Here is a 19168-nt window from a genome sequence, read left to right on the forward strand (position 1 = left end):
AGTTCAGCTCACACAAACCCAGAGACAAGATCAGGCCAATTAAGAAAGCTGAGATCTCCATCCCTCAGGTGTCTGCATGTGGGCATACTGTATGTGTTTTCACTGGTTTATATAGATTTTCAGACGAAGGCTTCTCTCCCTACTGTACGTCATCTTAGTGTCGGACACCCTAACCTGGTGCTCTTAGTTGAAGTCTTGCCCATGTCTTTCAATGGGGTGTCCCTGTCTCTTTTCTCCCCTTGTAAAACTATCATTGCAAACACCCTAATTTTGTTCTACCCTTACACCACTTTTTGCATAGTTTTAGCTATTATAGTTCAGCCCTTACACCTTCAACAAATTCACACCTTCAATTGGTTGAGTGGTTTAATCCTTTTTTAATCAAATTGCAAGTTTCATTGTCTCATGGGATGTATTTAAAAAATAATACCTAATTAAACCTTTATGCTTTTTTCCAACTCTCTGCACAATCTGTTGACTTCTCTTTCCTCATACTCCCTCTTTAGCAAGAATGAATGATGAGAACATAGTGCAGCTCCAGGAAACAGCTCAGATACTGAACAGGCTCGGTGGACACAGGCCCAAGACCAAAATCAGAGCTTCAGTTCCAAATATTTCTTTCTATTAATGATCATTGAGAAAAGGTGAAGGAACATCCTTTGTACTCATTATGAAGAGGCTGTCAGCCCTAATAACAGGGTTTGCTGGGGGAGATTCTTTCATATTCCTTGCAATGCGTGTGCAGCTGTCATAAATGTTAACCCATCAAATGCTTTAGATTTGCATTTCTGCATTGATGCTTAGCACAAGTCTGCTTAGCTTTGTCTCCTCTTTGTGGGCTCAACTTAGCTGCTAATTTACAAACCATTCTTTTAAAACTAAAAATAAACCTACATTTCATTCAAAATCATTTTTCAGTTCAAAGAACTGGCACATGTTGCATTGCACAACCTTTCATGCAATTCAGTGTGTTGATTAAAATCCAAAACTGAATTACAGAATGAAGATTCATTATGTGATCTGACTTTTAAAGACAAGGACTGGGGATGTAAAAACATATGTCATTTTAATATGTGATTGGCACAAAAATATTTGTTAATGTTTCATACAAAGGAACAATTATTTCCTGTACGCATCTGCATCTGTACTGAATTGATGTAGTCTGTTTCTTATGTTCTGCCTACACTACTGACTGATAGGCTCTGATAGGTGGAGTGAGAGACTAAACACTGACGAAAAAGACACAAACAAGACGACATCGTCTTGCATATAAAATTAAGAAACCATGCATCAAGATAAGAAACAGGGGTGATGGGAGGAGTGCAGTCATGGGGCTATTTTTTGACAAACACTTACTCCTTTGTGTCGACCTGATCTTGCCTTTGTTCTCTTCTTTTTTCTTCTCCATGTCTTCCTCTCTTTCCCCGTCTTGTAAATTACGGAGGCAGTTTTATCTCAATGGTTTGCACAAGGCTGGGGACGTGACTTTGGGTGGGCTGGTTGAGGTCCATTACACCTCAGTCTTTCCTGAGTGGACATTCACTTCAGAGCCACGTCAGCCCACCTGCAAAGGGTAAGTCTCACACATAGCAAACTGTATAAATTAATTATTGATATTAGTATGTTAAGAAAATAATACAAACTGATTAATATAGGATGTTTCATCATTTTGTACTGTCAATAATATGGGTGCATCCATGCATTCTCACGATATCTTCAGTTAAGAATGAGAGTTTATGTTTCAGCTTTGACACTCAAGGGTTCAGGCATGCCATGGCGATGGTCTTTGCTGTTGACGAGATCAACAGAAACTCAATTCTGCTCCCGAATGTGACTCTGGGATACAGTCTTTATGATAACTGTGGTGCACTTGTTATTGGATTTCGAGCTGCCTTGGCGCTGGCCAGCGGTCAAGAGGAGCAGTTTCTGCTTCAGGAGAACTGTTTAGGGACCCCTCCAGTTCTGGGGATTGTGGGTGATTCCTACTCAACATTTTCTATTGCAACATCCAATGTGCTAAGTTTATTCAGATTGCCCATGGTAAGTTTCCGTTGCTTCTGTGCTTCGAGTTGGCTGTTTATGAATTTATTTTTTGTATGTTGATAAATTGTTGAAATGGGTTAAATATTCCTCTGTTAAAAATGCCTCTGTTGATTTGCATTGTATGGTGTACACAGCCTGTGCGCACTTTGTATATCTCTTTGCAGGTGAGTCACTTTGCCACATGTTCCTGCCTGAGTGATCGGCAAAGGTTTCCATCCTTCTTTAGAACAATCCCAAGTGATGCTTTCCAGGTGAAACTAATCAGCAAAATGATCACTGGAAAATATGTTGGACAGCAAGTACAGCAAATTTTAGAATAAGTGTTTCCAATGAATCCCCAATGTTTGAGGCTTCAGGAAATGCATGCTTTGTGTATGCAAACAAGTAGATTGAGACAATAGTACTGAATTCACTTAACAATATTCTTTATCCAATTAGGTGCGTGCTATGATTCAGATTCTGAAACGCTTTGGCTGGACTTGGATCGGCCTGCTGATCAGTGATGATGACTATGGGCTACATGTTGCCAGATCCTTCCAGTCCAACTTGGCCCAGTCTGGTGGAGGTTGTCTGGCCTACTCAGAGGTTTTGCCTTGGGGCCACGATCAAGCTGAACTTAAGAGGATTGTGGTTGTGATGAAGAAATCCACAGCTCGAGTCGTCATTGTGTTTGCACATGAAATCCACATTTATCAACTAATGGAGGAGGTTGGGTTCAAAATACACTGTAATTTATGAATCTGTGTTTTTAAAAATGTTCAAAGGTTTATTATATTTTCAATCTCACTAAAAATAGTATTCTATCAGTTATTACTTTTGATTCGATATTTATGTGCGCATACATATTCTCAGTTTTAGAAGAATAAAAAGGTTCACAAAACAACACAATTCTTCTTTTTGTCTTTTCTCCAAACTGCAGTAGGAGAAGCAAAGAAAAAAGTCAAGAATCGCATATATAATGACAGCATAATTGTACACAGTTGAGTAAATACTGCAAAGGAGACTATGTTTGTGCCTTAGATGTCTGGAAAAAAAAGTTTTATAATACAAATTGAAGGTGGTGAGGCAGAACGTGACAGGGCTGCAGTGGATGGCCAGTGAAGCTTGGACATCTGTTGATGTACTCCAGACGCCTGACTTCATGCCGTATCTGGGTGGCACATTGGGCATCGCCATCCGTCGAGGAGAGATGGCCGGGTTCAAGGACTTCCTTTTAAGAATACACCCTAACTACCACCACAACAACTACGGAAATAGTATAGTGAGAGTTTAATCTTACAGTCTGACCTGTTGCAGCAGTACTACATTGTCATTATTTCTGCTGATGCTGAGTTTTTATCACATTTCAGGTAAATCAGTTTTGGGAAGAGGTATTTCAGTGTAAATTTCCACCACCTCCAGCAAGTTGGGTGGAATCTGGGGGAGCACTATGCACTGGACAGGAAGACTTACGTACTGTGGAGAGTGAGCTGTTCGATGTTTCAAACCTCAGGCCAGAGTACAATGTATACAAGGCTGTGTATGCTCTGGCGTATGCCCTTGATGACATGCTGCGCTGTGTGTCGGGGAGTGGGCCTTTCAACGGGCACAGCTGTGCCACTTTACAAAGACTGGAGCCATGGCAGGTGTGATATCAATTTATATTTGACCTGTTTATGTTTCCAGCTGCTACAACTTGAAGTTCGAACTAAACGTAGTTTATCAGTAGGAATACCATTAAAAATTTTAAGATATTATCTTAATATGAATAGGACAGCATGGTGGAGCGGCAGGTAGTGCGCGTGCCTCACAGCAAGAAGGTCGCCGATTTGATCCCCGTGTCGGGCAGGGCCTTTCGGTGTGAAGTTTGCATGTTCTTCCTGTGCATGCGTGGGTTCTCTCCGGGCACTCTGGCTTCCTCCCACAGACCAAAAACATGCTCATTAGGTTAATTGGTGACTCTAAAATGGTGTGAGTGCGAGCGTGAATGGTTGTTTGTTTGTATATGTTGCCCTGGGATCGGCTGGCAACCGGCTCAGGGTGTACCCCACCTCTTGCCCGCTGACAGGAAGGATAGGCTCCAGCCCCCCCGCAACCCCAGAAAGGGATAGTCGGGTATAGACAATGGATGGATGGATATCTTATTATGACATGACATTAAAAATGCCTCACAAATTAAAGTATTTAATCAAAACAATCCCATGATGCGTTGTAACACAAAGTTGCAACCCCTTCATGCAACACACACATCGCACATATATTTTAATTTAGGATAGATCAAGCAATCAGGCAAAACAGCCTGAAATACATGGGACCAAAAAAATCTGATTATATTTTGAAAGGTTAATTTATTCTGTTTTCTCCATTTGAAGAGTAACTTAACATGCCCTGGAAATCTTGTCTGTGCTGACCTCCAGTGGCTTAACTTTTGCACACTGTTTTTGAACCTGCTGTTACACATATTACACATTAAACATGATTATTTCAGCAAAGCTAAAACAAAGAATACCTTATAATAATACAACAATGAATAATTGATAGCTATACTGAATCAGGTATATGTTTGGATGGAGTTTCTTACATTAATTATACATTAATTATCTGTTGTTTAATTCCTTTCACCCATTTGAAGCTGGTTTATTACTTGGATAAAGTTAACTTCACCACACCATTTGGCGATCAAGTGTCATTTGATGAGAATGGTGATGCCTTACCAATATATGACATCATGAACTGGCTGTGGCTCCCTGATGGAACAACAAAGATTCAGATTGTGGGTGAGGTTAAGGAGTCAGCCAGAGGTGAAGAGCTCACACTTGATGAAGACAGAATTTTCTGGAACTTTGGATCCAAACAGGTTACTTCTGATTTTACTGATATTTCCAAATAACTTAAATAACAGCATGAAATGGTGTAGAACAATGATAACTCTAATCCCCAAAGCCACCCAGGTCAGTTTGCAGTGAGAGCTGCCCACCGGGTACTCGCATGGCCAGAAAGAAGGGGCAACCTATGTGCTGTTTTGACTGCATCCCCTGTTCTGAGGGAAAGATCAGCAATGAAACAGGTTGGTGTCAAATAAAAATCAATGTAAGTCAATATTTTGCAGTTACATAAAAAAATAGGTTTCCTTTGAACACATAATATAGATACTTAACATTTTTCCTCTTTTTGTCAGATTCCATGGAGTGCAGCAGTTGTCCAGAGGACTTCTGGTCCAGCCCCCAGCGTGACCACTGTGTTCCAAAGATAATAGAGTTTCTCTCCTACCATGAGCCTCTGGGTATCTGCTTGACAGCTGCATCATTGCTTGGCACATTTATCAGTGATGCCGTACTGGGGATCTTCACCTATCATCGCAGCACACCCATGGTACGCGCCAACAATTCAGAATTGAGTTTCCTGCTCTTGGTGTCACTTAAACTATGTTTCCTGTGCTCACTGCTGTTTATTGGCCGTCCCATGATGTGGACATGCCAGCTGAGACATGCAGCATTTGGGATCAGCTTTGTGCTGTGTGTCTCATGTATCCTGGTGAAAACCATGGTGGTTCTGGCTGTGTTCAAGGCCTCCAAGCCAGGAGGTGGAGCCAGTCTGAAGTGGTTTGGTGCTGTGCAGCAGAGAGGGACAGTTATTCTTCTTACATCGATCCAAGCAGCAATTTGCACTGCTTGGCTTGTCTCTGCCTCACCAGCTCCTCATAAAAACACTCAATATCACAATGATAAAATAGTTTACGAATGTGTTGTTGGGTCCACAGTTGGTTTTGCTGTGTTACTTGGTTATATTGGCTCCCTGGCTATCCTCAGCTTCCTGTTAGCATTTCTGGTGAGAAATCTTCCAGACAATTTCAATGAGGCCAAACTCATCACTTTCAGCATGCTCATCTTTTGTGCTGTCTGGGTGGCCTTTGTCCCTGCTTATGTCAACTCACCAGGTAAATATGCAGATGTGGTGGAGGTGTTTGCCATCCTAGCATCCAGTTTTGGTGTGTTAGTGGCATTATTTGGACCCAAATGTTTCATAATCCTGCTGAGACCAGAGAGGAACACAAAGAAAGCAATCATGGGTCGAGCCACCCCTAGAACATAATGTGTATGTATGTATTTTACATCCTTTCAAGAGTGATCTGCTCATAGTTGATCCAGATAAAAAAATGTATTCTTTTCCCCACATGGCATCCTTTAATGTTGTATGTGCAAACAGACTTCTGAAATTAAACTTCCTTCTATGATCCACGTTATTTGATCTTAATATAAACAACTTCTGTAGATTTAAAGGTAATAGTCTATTTTTGGCTTTACACATTACCAATAAAGTTGTTCAATCAACTAAATCTTTAATTGACAAGCTCACATTGCAACACCCCATTTAGCTGACTGGGTCTGGTTCTTAACGTGGCCTTTCCTTTTATTCCTTTAATGTTGAGGCTTCCAAAAGAATAGTGTGTCTGTCACATTACATTATAGTAATGGTGCAACAGTGCTTAAGATATTTGATGACATTTTGATGATCAATAAATGATTGCTCCAATGCTCCAATCAAGTAATTTAGTAACTGGCAGAGAGAAACATTCAAGTTCACATAACAATACTTTACATTACATTCAAATCCCTTTATATTTTTTTATTTTATTTTATTTCATTTCATTTCATTTCATTTCATTTCATTTCATTTTATTTTATTATTTATTATTTTTTATTTTTATTTTTATTTTTATTTTTATTTTTATTTTTTGCAGCACTGAGCAATGTGTAGTTTGGGTTTCAGTTTGGGGTGAAGTATCTCACTATGGCAAGTGCCTTCTGGCATGACCAATAATGGAAGCTCCACTACCGCTTCATCTGTCAGGGGACAGACCAATCACCTGAATTGCACAAGCAGGTCTGCTCTTTTAGCTGTCAAGTAACCATACCCTTGGTGGAATGTGTTTGCAGGCCTCCTGGAGGCTGTAACCCCAGAAAGATACTGGTGAGAGAGGGACTCTATCCCTCAATTAAAAGATGCTTCCTTCATCCCTAAGATTTGTCTAAACGTGTAAGGCTCTCATGTGAAATTAAGTGAAATTGTGAATTACTTCCTGTGGCTAAAGGCATAAAAATCCAGAAGCTTAGGCATGGGGCCGCTATAAGAGGACTCATTAACCTTAGGCAAAAAAGCTGGGTATGGGCAAAACATGACCTTTCCATATTCTGGGGGAAAAGTGTAGGCATCTCATGCATTTATATTTAACATGTTCTAGAAATCTTCACCAAACAGCTGACTTGATGTCAGATCACCCAGTCCCTCATCTTTATTAAATCCTAAGGAGCAACAGACATTACCGAAGCTATTAGTAATCGTCCACCTCTTACTCCTCTCCGGGGGATGAGATGACCATTTGATACAGTGCTGACAGGACTCTAAAGTCTCTAAACTCCCAGTTCTTTGGGAACTGAGTGAGGTATATCAACACACTGTAATTCTCCATGAAGTAATATTCATGTGACAAAAATTCTTATTCAGCATAATTCTTTGTTTCAGACATAGAAACTCAAGATGAGCTCTGACTTCACAATAGTTATATAGTTCAATCCTATATAAAGTGGTGAACAGAAATTGCAGCACATAACTGATGATATTGTGATATTCTATGTCTATAGAACTAAGATGATACGTGTATGCCCTGCCCCTACATGATTGCTAATGCCCTGGTAGGTGGTGTGAAAATATGACAAAAACTACCAAAGGAGGTGCCATTGGTCTGCATATAAAATTAAGTAACCATGCATGAAGATAACAAACAGGCAGAAGGAGGGCAGTTATGAGGGCATTTCTAGTGTCATGTTTGTCCTTGTATACCTACCTGATCTTGACTTTTTTCTCTTCCTTCTTTCTCTTGTCAGATACTTCTCCTCTTTTGTCATCTTGTAAATTAAGGAGACAGTTTTATCTGAATGGGATGCACAAGTCTGGTGATGTGATTCTGGGTGGACTGTTTGAAGTCCACTACACCTCTGTCTTTCCCGAACTGACATTCACATCAGAGCCAAATCAGCTCAGCTGCCAAGGGTAAGTGTCACACTCATGCAGCAGAAACGTAAATCTGTGCAGACTATTATGTACAGGACTGTGTATTACTTTATGGTGGTTAATAGCAATACTTTGTGTGCTAGCTTTGACCATCCAGGATTCAGGCACGCCATGACCATGGCCTTTGCTATCGATGAAATCAACAAAAACACCAATCTGCTTCCGAATGTGACTCTGGGATACAGTCTTTATGACAACTGTGCCACACTTGTAATTGGATTCAGTGCTGCATTGTCAATGGCTAGTGGTCGAGAGGAGCAGTTTCCGCTTCAGGAGAACTGTTTGGGGACCCCTCCAGTCCTGGGGATTGTGGGTGACTCCTTCTCAACTTTTTCTATCGCCACCTCTGATGTGATCGGTTTATTCAAATTGCCCATTGTAAGTTTCCTTCCTTTGGCCTTAACTGTGCATTTGATGAGCTGTACTTGAATGAATTTGGCAGTTTAAAATGATCGCATAGGACATGTACATTAAATCTTAGCTGTATTTGGTAAGCAGATATCTATTTATTTTAGATTTTAAAATGCTGAATTGGTCAAGTCAGGCATGAGAAGTACACCTGTGTGGGCTACTGTATCTTTTTTTTATAGGTGAGTTACTTTGCAACATGCTCCTGCCTCAGTGATCGCCAGAGGTTTCCGTCCTTCTTTAGAACAATCCCAAGTGATGCTTTCCAGGTGAAATAACAAATGCAAATATTTTTCACAGAAAGTGTAGTGGGCTTTGAAAAATAACCTTTGATTAAAGAAATGTCTTGCCTTTTGCAGAACACGACTGAATTTGCTTTGAGCATACATGATGAAACTACAAAGATTTACAAGAAAACGTGCAATGTATTCAATTAACTGTAATTTTACTATGAGACATGAATGGGGCAGTTTCCACTGACAGACCATTCCAACCTTTATACTCCATTCTGTATCCAGGTGCATGCAATGATTCAGATTCTGAAACGCTTTCGCTGGACCTGGGCAGGTCTGTTGGTCAGTGATGATGATTATGGACTCCATGTTGCTCGAACATTTCAACTGGACTTGGCTGAGTCCAGTGGAGGATGTCTGGCCTACTTAGAGATTTTGCCTTGGGGGGATAACCCAACTGAACTAAAAAGGATTGTGGAGGTGATGAAGAAATCCACAGCTCGTGTGGTCATCGTGTTTGCGCATCAAATCCACATGATTCAACTAATGAAGGAGGTATCTATCTATCTATCTATCTATCTATCTATCTATCTATCTATCTATCTATCTATCTATCTATCTATCTATCTATCTATCTATCTATCTATCTATCTAAAAAAGTATGAATAAAAATATTGTGAACTTCACTGCGTTTAAGGAAAAAAGTCATGCTTGTTGACTTAAAGAGACGGTGTAGCAAACCTATGAATTCTTTCCAAACATTTATTGTTCATTTATATTTTTTCTCATGATCTTAAGACATAATATTTCAGCAGTTACACTGGCATGAGGTTATTATTTTTCATTTATATTTTGAAGTGTTTCAGTCTTACAAAGTAGGGCATGGAGTATATATTTGGTCCACATAAATTTCTAAGATGCAATAAATAGGTGGTGAGGCAGAATGTGACAGGCCTGCAGTGGATAGCAAGTGAAGCTTGGACAGCAGCTGCTGTGCTCCAGACCCCCCACCTCATGCCATACCTGGGTGGCACACTGGGAATTGCCATCCGCAAAGGAGAAATACCGGGGCTCAAGGATTTTCTGTTGACAATACGTCCTGACCGACATGACAGCAATAACAGTGGAAACAGTATGGTAAGATTTTAACTTTACAAACTGATCCATATTGCAAAAATAAAATATTGTTTATTTCTGTTAATAATTCGTTTTGAATACATTCCAGGTGAGGCAGTTTTGGGAACACACATTTCAGTGTAGATTTGCTCCACCTCCAGCAGGGTGGGTGGAAGCTGGGAGAGCAGAGTGCACTGGAGATGAAGACCTGGAGAAGGTGGAGTCTGAGTTTTTGGATGTTTCAAACCTCAGGCCTGAGTACAATATTTACAAGGCTGTGTATGCTCTGGCGTATGCCCTCGATAACATGCTGAGCTGTGTGCCAGGCAGAGGGCCTTTCAGCAGGCACAGCTGTGCTACATTGCAAAGTCTGGAGCCATGGCAGGTGTGATATCAGCTTGCATCCCATCTGTTTAGCTTTAGGAAACAGTGGCTACCTCTTGATCTGTTAAAACAGCATTGACAATTTTGATAGAAGTAGAACACAAAATAAAATTCCCTTCATTTGTTGTAAGAAACAAAAGTAATCAAAAGCAACAATGGTTGATCAAATTTAGACAACTGTATTTGAGTATGTTGTATTTGAACACTAGCATGGTAAAATCTAGCTAATCATTCCCTCGTATGATCTAAAAGCATATGTCCAATCAAGAACAGCAAATGTAAAATATTTTCACATTAATTATTTCTACTATACCCATTGTAGCTTATGCATTACTTGGAAATGGTCAACTTTACCACACCATTTGGTGATCAGGTGTCATTTGATCAGAATGGTGATGCCTTACCAATATATGATATTATGAACTGGCTGTGGCTCCCTGATGGAAGAACTGAAGTTCAGAATGTGGGTGAGGTGAAGAAGTCGGCCATTAAAGGTGAAGAACTCACAATTGAGGAAGACAAAATCTTCTGGAACTTTGAGTCCAAACAGGTTACTTCTGTTATTATTGTTTTTGCCATTGCACTGTATAAGAAACAATAGAAGAATCAAACAGTGTAGAGTAACAATGATATAACTTTTACAATATTTACAGCCGCCCTGGTCAGTTTGCAGTGAGAGCTGTCCTCCAGGAACCCGCATGGCCAGAAAAAAGGGCCAGCCCATCTGCTGTTTCTACTGTGTCCTTTGTTCCGAGGGAAAGATCAGCAATAAAACAGGTTAGTATCACTGTGGCATCAAACAGAGGTGGGAGTAAGTCACACATGTGCAAATCTCAGGTTACTGTGGTGAGAATCCGGCACTGATAAATATCGACCAAAACCGCAGAAAATGTATCGCCGTACACTATATTAGCTCAGCAGACAAGTGGACCTCATCCCCACATTGAAAAACTTCATGATCACTACTTCCTACAGTGCAACATGCTAGCTCTTTACACTCTAAAATTTAAACTAACTGTGTATTAAGAGGCACTTAAAACAGCAGAGAAAAGGGGACAATGCCATGTTAGATGAAGACTAACATGACATCTGTAACCATTTAATCATTAGCATGTTAGCTAGTAATGTGCCTGGATAGCTTAACTGGAAAGTCAAGTCAGCTGTATCAAGTTGAAGTCTAGTCTTTTATCAGTGTTAGTCAAGCAAGTCTCAAGTCCTGAAATTTGCAACTTGAGTCTGACTCCAGTCAAGTCATCTGACTTGAATCCACCACCTCTACTATCAACTATGTTATATCATGGAAAATGAATTTGTATTCAGGAACATTTCACTTCTTGGTGACCACATGATACAGGCAAAAAGCACAAACTGGCCCTGCTTAAGACTGACCAATGGTAAAATTGTAAAACAATAATAATAATAATAATAATAATAATAATAATAATAATAATAATAATAATAATAATAATAATAAATGCAAAAATGCATAAACAAAGAGAAACTTGCCTTTTTGTCAGATTCCATGGAGTGCACCAGCTGTCCACAGGACTTCTGGTCCAGCCCCCAGCGTGACCACTGTGTTCCAAAGAAAACAGAGTTCCTCTCCTACTATGAGCCTCTGGGTATCTGCTTGACAGCCGTGTCATTGCTTGGCACATGTACCTGTGCTGTTGTCCTGGGGATCTTCACCTATTATCGCAGCACACCCATGGTACGCGCCAACAATTCAGAATTGAGTTTCCTGCTCTTGCTGTCACTTAAGTTATGTTTCCTGTGTTCACTGCTGTTTATTGGCCGTCCCAAGCCTTGGACATGCCAGCTGAGACATGCAGCATTTGGGATCAGCTTTGTGCTTTGTGTTTCATGCATTCTGGTGAAAACCATGGTGGTTCTGTCTGTGTTCAAGGCCTCCAAGCCAGGAGGTGGAGCCAGTCTGAAGTGGTTTGGTGCTGTGCAGCAGAGAGGGACAGTTATTCTTCTTACATCGATCCAAGCAGCAATTTGCACTGCTTGGCTTGTCTCTGCCTCACCAGCTCCTCATAAAAACACTCAATACCACAATGATAAGATTGTTTATGAGTGTGTAGTTGGATCCACAGTTGGTTTTGCAGTGTTACTTGGCTATATTGGCTTACTGGCTATCCTCAGCTTCCTGATAGCATTTCTGGCGAGAAATCTTCCAGACAACTTCAATGAGGCCAAGCTCATCACTTTCAGCATGCTGATCTTCTGTGCTGTGTGGGTGGCCTTTGTCCCTGCTTATGTCAACTCTCCAGGCAAATATGCAGTTGCGGTGGAGGTGTTCGCCATTCTGGCTTCCAGTTTTGGCCTCTTGGTGGCACTGTTTGGACCCAAATGTTACATAATCCTGCTGAGACCAGAGAGGAACACAAAGAAAGCAATCATGGGTCGAGGCAACACCAAATCATAAAAACTAACTCAAGTAAATATCAATCAGTTTAGTCTGTATTTGAGATGTATTCAACCGTGATCTGCTCATAAAATGACATTTGGAATTTCCCCTCGTGGGACTAATAAAGGAATATTGAATTGAATTTAAAAACTGAGTTTTCTGTTATGTCTGTCATTTCCATCATTACCTGTTTTGCCTGGTTATATTCTGTGGGATCTGAAATACTCAGAAACAATGTTGAAGTGACTGTCAGTGTGAATAAGCAATCAGTTTCCATTCCCAGAGCATCAAATGCCATGTCTCATACAGATGCAAAAGTATAATTTGTTCTTTTTTATTTACCAAACTTGAATGTAGCTGAGATTTATGAATTTTGGTGTTGCAAAACTATATTCTTGACTAAACTTAAATCATGAAATCACCAGAGAAAACATAAAGGAAGCAATTATGGGTGGAGAAACTACTCAGTGATCTGCCATTAAAATGGCAAATACATAACAAACAAGTAACCTGCTTTTTAAATCCAGAAATGTCTTAACTGTAAAAAATACGTTTAGAATAGACTAGTGGCAAGTGATTCCCAATTTATTTTTGCCTTTTGTTTTTCTGATAGCATTCTCTTGGATTCTCTTGGATATATATATATATATATACACACACACACACACACACACACACACACACACACACACACACACACATAAAATTTTGTGTAATGATGTGTGTATGATAACCCTCACCTTTGTTGTTGTTTGAAAACAAGCCCAATGCACCAAATAAAATCGTCTAACAAAACAAATCATCTGACAAAATAAATAATATAGTTTGTGGCTTATATTTAATAAAATACTTTTACAATAGGTTGTATATATTAGATAACATAATTAACTTTACCTGTGTATTGTGTCCTGCCCACATAGTCCATGCTCTGATGGGTTGTGCGAAAGATTAAACAGCGATGGAAAACGTGCAATGGGGATGACACAGCCCTGCATATAAAATTAGGTAATGATGTATGAAGAATCAGTCGTGAAGGGAGGAGGACAGTTATGGGAGCTTTTCCTGACATATGCATCTTGTTGTGTGTCTACCTTATGTTGTTCTTTTCTTTCTCTTTCTCCTCTGAATCGTCCTCTTTTCCCTCATCTTGTAAATTACGGAGAAAGTTTCGTCTTAATGAAATGCACAAGCCTGGTGATGTGGTTCTAGGTGGGCTGTTTGAGGTCCACTACGGCTCTGTTTTCCCAGAGTGGACATTTACCTCAGAACCACAACAGCCAACCTGCAAAGGGTAAGTTTCACACAAGTACAGGACGCAGCGTAGATCTGTGCAAATGATGCTGTCTGCTCTGAGTGTTCACGATAAGGAAGAAAAAGGCTCTATGGTGAAATGCTCATGACAGATTTTGTGATACTTTGAGAATATTGAAATACATGTCTGAAAAGTGTTGCAACTCTGTTATATGTTATTAAAACCAGTATAGCAATTTTACCCAGTTCTCACAGACTCATGATACTTTTTGGTGCTAAATAGTCATATTTTATGTGCCAGCTTTGACACTCTAGGTTTCAGGCATGCCATGACCATGGCCTTTGCTATTGATGAGATCAACAAGAACTCCAATCTGCTCCCTAATGTGTCTTTGGGATACAGTCTGTCTGATAACTGTGGTGCACTTGTTGTTGGGTTCAGTAGTGCATTATTACTGGCAAGTGGGCGAGAGGAGCGGTTTCTGCTTCAGCAGAACTGTTTGGGGACCCCTCCAGTACTGGGGATTGTGGGTGATTCCCCCTCTACATTTTCTATTGCCACCTCCAACGTACTGGGTTTATACAAAATGCCCATTGTAAGTTTCTTATCCCCTATTTTCAATTGTTCTAGCTTTACTGCATGTGAATTAATGCCATCTTGTTGAAACATGAAAATATTTTCACTGGGTATGACTTGCATGAGATAAATAACTTGATGTTATGCTGTTTATGTCGTTATAGGTGAGTTATTTTTCCACATGCTCGTGCCTGAGTGATCGACAACGGTTTCCATCCTTCTTTAGAACAATCCCAAGTGATGCTTTCCAGGTGAATCATGACATTTTTTCTTTTCTCTTAATCAGATTAGTTATGTGTGATTACATTGTGAAATGTTTTTTGACTATATAATTCATATTCATTACAATAATTTGTAAGTTATTTTTACATGTCATTTTAAAATAATGTATTTTTGTTTGGAATAATCCATTGATATTCATATGTCTACTCAGGTTCGAGCCATGTTTCAGATTCTAAAATACTTTGGCTGGACTTGGGTAGGCCTCCTGGTCAGTGATGATGATTATGGACTCCATGTTGCCCGGTCCTTCCAATCTGACCTGACTCAGTCTGGTGCCGGTTGTCTGGCTTACTTAGAGGTTTTACCTTGGGACAGTGACCCAAGTGACCTCAGGAGGATCGTACATTTGATAAAGACATCAACAGCTCGTGTGGTCATGGTGTTTGCACACGAGTTTCACATGATTCATCTCATGGGAGAGGTTGGAATGACAGTAAATATGATTTCAAAATCAGTGATTTCACAAAACATAACATGAGGATTGATTTATTTATTTATGTATTTATTTATTTTATGTGTTTCTCCAAATCAAAATTCACTTTCCACAATCCTGTCAATCATTGCAAATTTCAGTCAAGTCATGTCCAAATCTTTGATAACTTTCCTCTACATGTAATGTATTTAAAAAAAAAAATGCTCTAATTGTATGAAATCTGTTTGTTTATAAAGGGAAGCTCATGAAAAAAGAGAAGCCGCTTTAACATTCAAGCATTTTGAGAAAGACCAGACCCCCTGTTATGCATGAAAAAGCTTACATAAGTTATATTATAAGTTTATAGTGACTGTTCCTTCTTTGAAATAGATTGCAATATGCATGACATATGCTGAATTTGGTGTCACATCTTTCACATTTGTGCTTATAAAATGGAAGAAATGCCAGACAAAGAGAGTGTTGGACACAAATTAATATTTGCTTCAAAGCATACCGTATATTTTTTTCAACAGAACTCTGAAACATATTTCTCATATAATGCTGTATACAGGTGGCCAGACAGAATGTGACAGGCCATCAGTGGATAGCAAGTGAAGCTTGGACAGCATCTGCTGTCCTCCAGACACCCCAGCTCATGCCATACCTGGGTGGCACACTGGGCATCGCCATCCGTCGAGGAGAAATACCAGGGCTCAGGGAATTTCTCCTACAAATACGACCTGACCACAAGGACAGTGACAACAATGGAAATAATATGGTGAGAGTTTAGTCTTACAATTGAATCTAAAATAATGAGAAAAAAAAAAAAACAATCATAGATAATGAATAATATATTGTAATTTCTGTCAAAATTGACACATTGTTTTTCAGGTGAGGCAGTTTTGGGAACACACATTTCAGTGTAGATTTGATCCAGGAGGTTGGGTGGAAGCTGGGGGAGCACTATGCACTGGACAGGAAGATCTAGAGCAGGTGGAGACGGAGTTTTTGGATCTTTCTAACCTCAGGCCAGAGTATAATATCTACAAAGCTGTGTATGCTCTGGCGTATGCCCTTGATGACCTCCTGCAGTGTGAGGCAGGGAGGGGGCCTTTCAGCGGGCACAGCTGTGCCACTTTACAAGAACTGGAGCCATGGCAGGTGTGATATCAGTTTACACACCACATGTTCATGCTTTTCATAACAGCTGCTGCACCCTGAGGCACTTAATGACTGATAACATCAGTCTGTATTTCTGGGTGTCTCAATACTTACATAAAAATTACACAGTACAAAGCTCATGATTTTGTTGCTAATCATTTGAACAGTGAGATAAATCTCCTTATTTGTTTATTTTTATTTCTGTCATCCATTTCAGATTGTACATTATTTGCAAAAGGTTAATTTCACCACAAAATCTGGTGATCAAGTGTCATTTGATCAGAATGGTGATGCCTTACCAATCTATGATATCGTCAACTGGCTGTGGCTCCCTGATGGACGAACTGAAGTTCAGAATGTGGGTGAGGTGAAGAGGTCAGACTCTAAGGGTGAGGAACTCACAATTGATGAAGACGAGATCTTCTGGAACTTTGAATCGAACAAGGTTATTTCTGCTTTTTCAGACAACTTTCTCATTTTTGGACTGCAGATCTTAGCAGTATATAATAATGCAGAGTTACAGATTGATATTACTCCCTGTAGCCACCTCGGTCAGTGTGCAGTGAGAGCTGCCCTCCAGGTACCCGCATGGCCAGAAAGAAAGGGGAACCTGAGTGCTGTTTTGACTGCATCCCTTGTTCTGAGGGAAAGATCAGCAATAAGACTGGTGTGTGTTCATGATCAGTGTTTTCTCTTTTTCTTTAAAGGATATTATATCCAGCACAACAAGAATGTACTTCACCATGTTCTTCTTTGTCAGATTCCATGGAGTGCACCAGTTGTCCAGAGGACTTCTGGTCCAGCCCCCAGCGTGACCACTGTGTTCCTAAGAAAACAGAGTTCCTCTCCTACCATGAGCCTCTGGGTATCTGCTTGACAGCTGCATCATTGCTGGGCACATGTACCTGTGCTGTTGTCCTGGGGATCTTCTCCTATTATCGTAGTACACCCATGGTACGCGCCAACAATTCAGAATTGAGTTTCCTTCTTTTGGTATCACTTAAACTATGCTTCCTGTGTTCACTGCTGTTTATTGGCCGTCCCATGCTGTGGACATGCCAGCTGAGACATGCAGCATTTGGGATCAGCTTTGTGCTTTGTGTCTCATGCATTCTTGTGAAAACCATGGTGGTTCTGGCTGTGTTCAAGGCCTCCAAGCCAGGAGGTGGAGCCAGTCTGAAGTGGTTTGGTGCTGTGCAGCAGAGAGGGACAGTTATTCTTCTTACATCTATTCAAGCAGCAATTTGCACTGTCTGGATTGTCTCTGCCTCACCAGCTCCTCATAAAAACATTCAATACCACAATGATAAGATTGTTTATGAGTGTGTAGTTGGGTCTACAGTTGGTTTTGCAGTGTTACTTGGTTACATTGGCTTCCTGGCTGTCCTTAGCTTCCTGTTGGCATTCTTTGCAAGGAATCTTCCAGACAACTTCAATGAGGCCAAACTCATCACTTTCAGCATGCTGATCTTCTGTGCTGTGTGGGTGGCCTTTGTCCCTGCTTATGTCAACTCTCCAGGCAAATATGCAGATGCAGTGGAGGTATTTGCCCTCTTAGCCTCCAGTTTTGGTCTCTTGGTGGCACTGTTTGGACCCAAGTGTTACATAATCCTGTTGAGACCAGAGAGGAACACAAGGAAAGCCATCATGGCTCGAGGAAAATACAACACATAAAAGTAACAGTTACAGTTAATTGACCAACTAGCCTGAACCAATATGGATTCTGCATTCATTCAATAGAGATCTTCCCTTGAAATTGCCAGTCTGTAACACACAAGAAACCTGCTTTTTCACATCAGGAATGATTTTACTGTAAAGAAAATGAAAGCAATAAAGACATGTTTGTGCAATACAGAGCCTTTATTATAGCCTGTTTCTTGCCTGATCACATTCCTTTGAATTCTAAATCCAAGCAGCTTTATCAAGCCAAGGAGGAGGCTGACAGAAGTGGGGACAGAATCTTGTACAACCAGTCCAGAAACCGAATGATAAAGGAGATCACAGTAGGAAAGAGAAGCTAAACTGAAAAGCTCAGTGTAGAAAAGCCTGTAGGATATCTCCAGCAGTTAGAATCAATCAAGTGTTACTGGCATTGAGTATAGATGTTTGAACACACTGAATTAAAAGTTTTTATTCCTGCCTTAATATTTATTTATTTATTGCAAATAAATGCAGGTGACTAAATCATTACTAGCCTTACCCTCGTCGTATACCACAGAAAATGTATGTTTTACATATGTTTTTCTAATGGTATGTCTAGGTGTTCTCCAAAAAAACAAGCCCTTTATTATATTTATCTCAATTCAATTCAATTGATTTGACTGACCCAGAATATTCTTGTTTTCTAAATTTCATTTGCTATATGCAGTGCCAGTCATCTGCATAATTGGTTGCAACTGGCTCAACTTTACATGAAGGAAGAGAATGAGCCACTTCCATTCAATGCAGACTTGCCATTTGTCAGCTGTGGACACAACATGGAAGACAAGTCAATGAAAAGGTCAGAGTGCATTGGCTATTTTAAGACCATCATACTATCAACATGCTTACTGGAGTTAGAATGGAAAAAACATCACCAGCAGCCGCACGGTGGGGCAGCAGGTAGTGCGTGTGCCTTACAGCGTGGGCCCCCCCCCCACACACACACACACAAAAAGAGATTTACCCTCAAACCCCACCACAATATATTATATTATTTGTATTATTTTTTTTTATATATGATCTTAAATACAATAAGGCAACAAGAAAAAACAAGGTACATAAATGAAATACAGTATGTAAACACCAATGTAAATGGCACAAAATCCTTCATCACACAAATACAAATACAAATAAAT

At 40.1% G+C, this 19168-nt stretch overlaps 3 protein-coding genes across 3 annotated transcripts; all 3 read left to right on the forward strand.

The window, feature by feature from the left end:
- The first annotated feature begins 1406 nt into the window (after positions 1 to 1406).
- On the forward strand, positions 1407 to 6114 carry LOC139335914 (extracellular calcium-sensing receptor-like). The gene is made up of 9 exons (XM_070969698.1): positions 1407 to 1573; positions 1746 to 2040; positions 2208 to 2294; positions 2482 to 2751; positions 3101 to 3304; positions 3393 to 3668; positions 4655 to 4879; positions 4966 to 5089; positions 5201 to 6114. Exons 1-9 carry the CDS (start codon positions 1407 to 1409, stop codon positions 6112 to 6114), a joined length of 2562 nt encoding a protein of 853 aa, XP_070825799.1.
- A 1816-nt stretch (positions 6115 to 7930) lies between these two features.
- LOC139336515 (extracellular calcium-sensing receptor-like) lies at positions 7931 to 12666 on the forward strand. Its single transcript, XM_070970648.1, has 9 exons — positions 7931 to 8073; positions 8178 to 8472; positions 8685 to 8771; positions 9021 to 9290; positions 9666 to 9872; positions 9961 to 10236; positions 10558 to 10785; positions 10889 to 11012; positions 11753 to 12666. The coding sequence occupies exons 1-9, from the start codon at positions 7964 to 7966 to the stop codon at positions 12664 to 12666; spliced, it is 2511 nt and encodes an 836-aa protein (XP_070826749.1). The 5' UTR covers positions 7931 to 7963.
- A 1130-nt stretch (positions 12667 to 13796) lies between these two features.
- LOC139335915 (extracellular calcium-sensing receptor-like) lies at positions 13797 to 18005 on the forward strand. Its single transcript, XM_070969699.1, has 9 exons — positions 13797 to 13939; positions 14201 to 14495; positions 14641 to 14727; positions 14910 to 15179; positions 15742 to 15948; positions 16062 to 16331; positions 16549 to 16776; positions 16875 to 16998; positions 17092 to 18005. Exons 1-9 carry the CDS (start codon positions 13830 to 13832, stop codon positions 18003 to 18005), a joined length of 2505 nt encoding a protein of 834 aa, XP_070825800.1. The 5' UTR covers positions 13797 to 13829.
- The last annotated feature ends 1163 nt before the right edge of the window (positions 18006 to 19168 follow it).

This window comes from Chaetodon trifascialis, chromosome 9, assembly GCF_039877785.1.
Source record: "Chaetodon trifascialis isolate fChaTrf1 chromosome 9, fChaTrf1.hap1, whole genome shotgun sequence".
NCBI classification, from domain to species: domain Eukaryota; kingdom Metazoa; phylum Chordata; class Actinopteri; order Chaetodontiformes; family Chaetodontidae; genus Chaetodon; species Chaetodon trifascialis.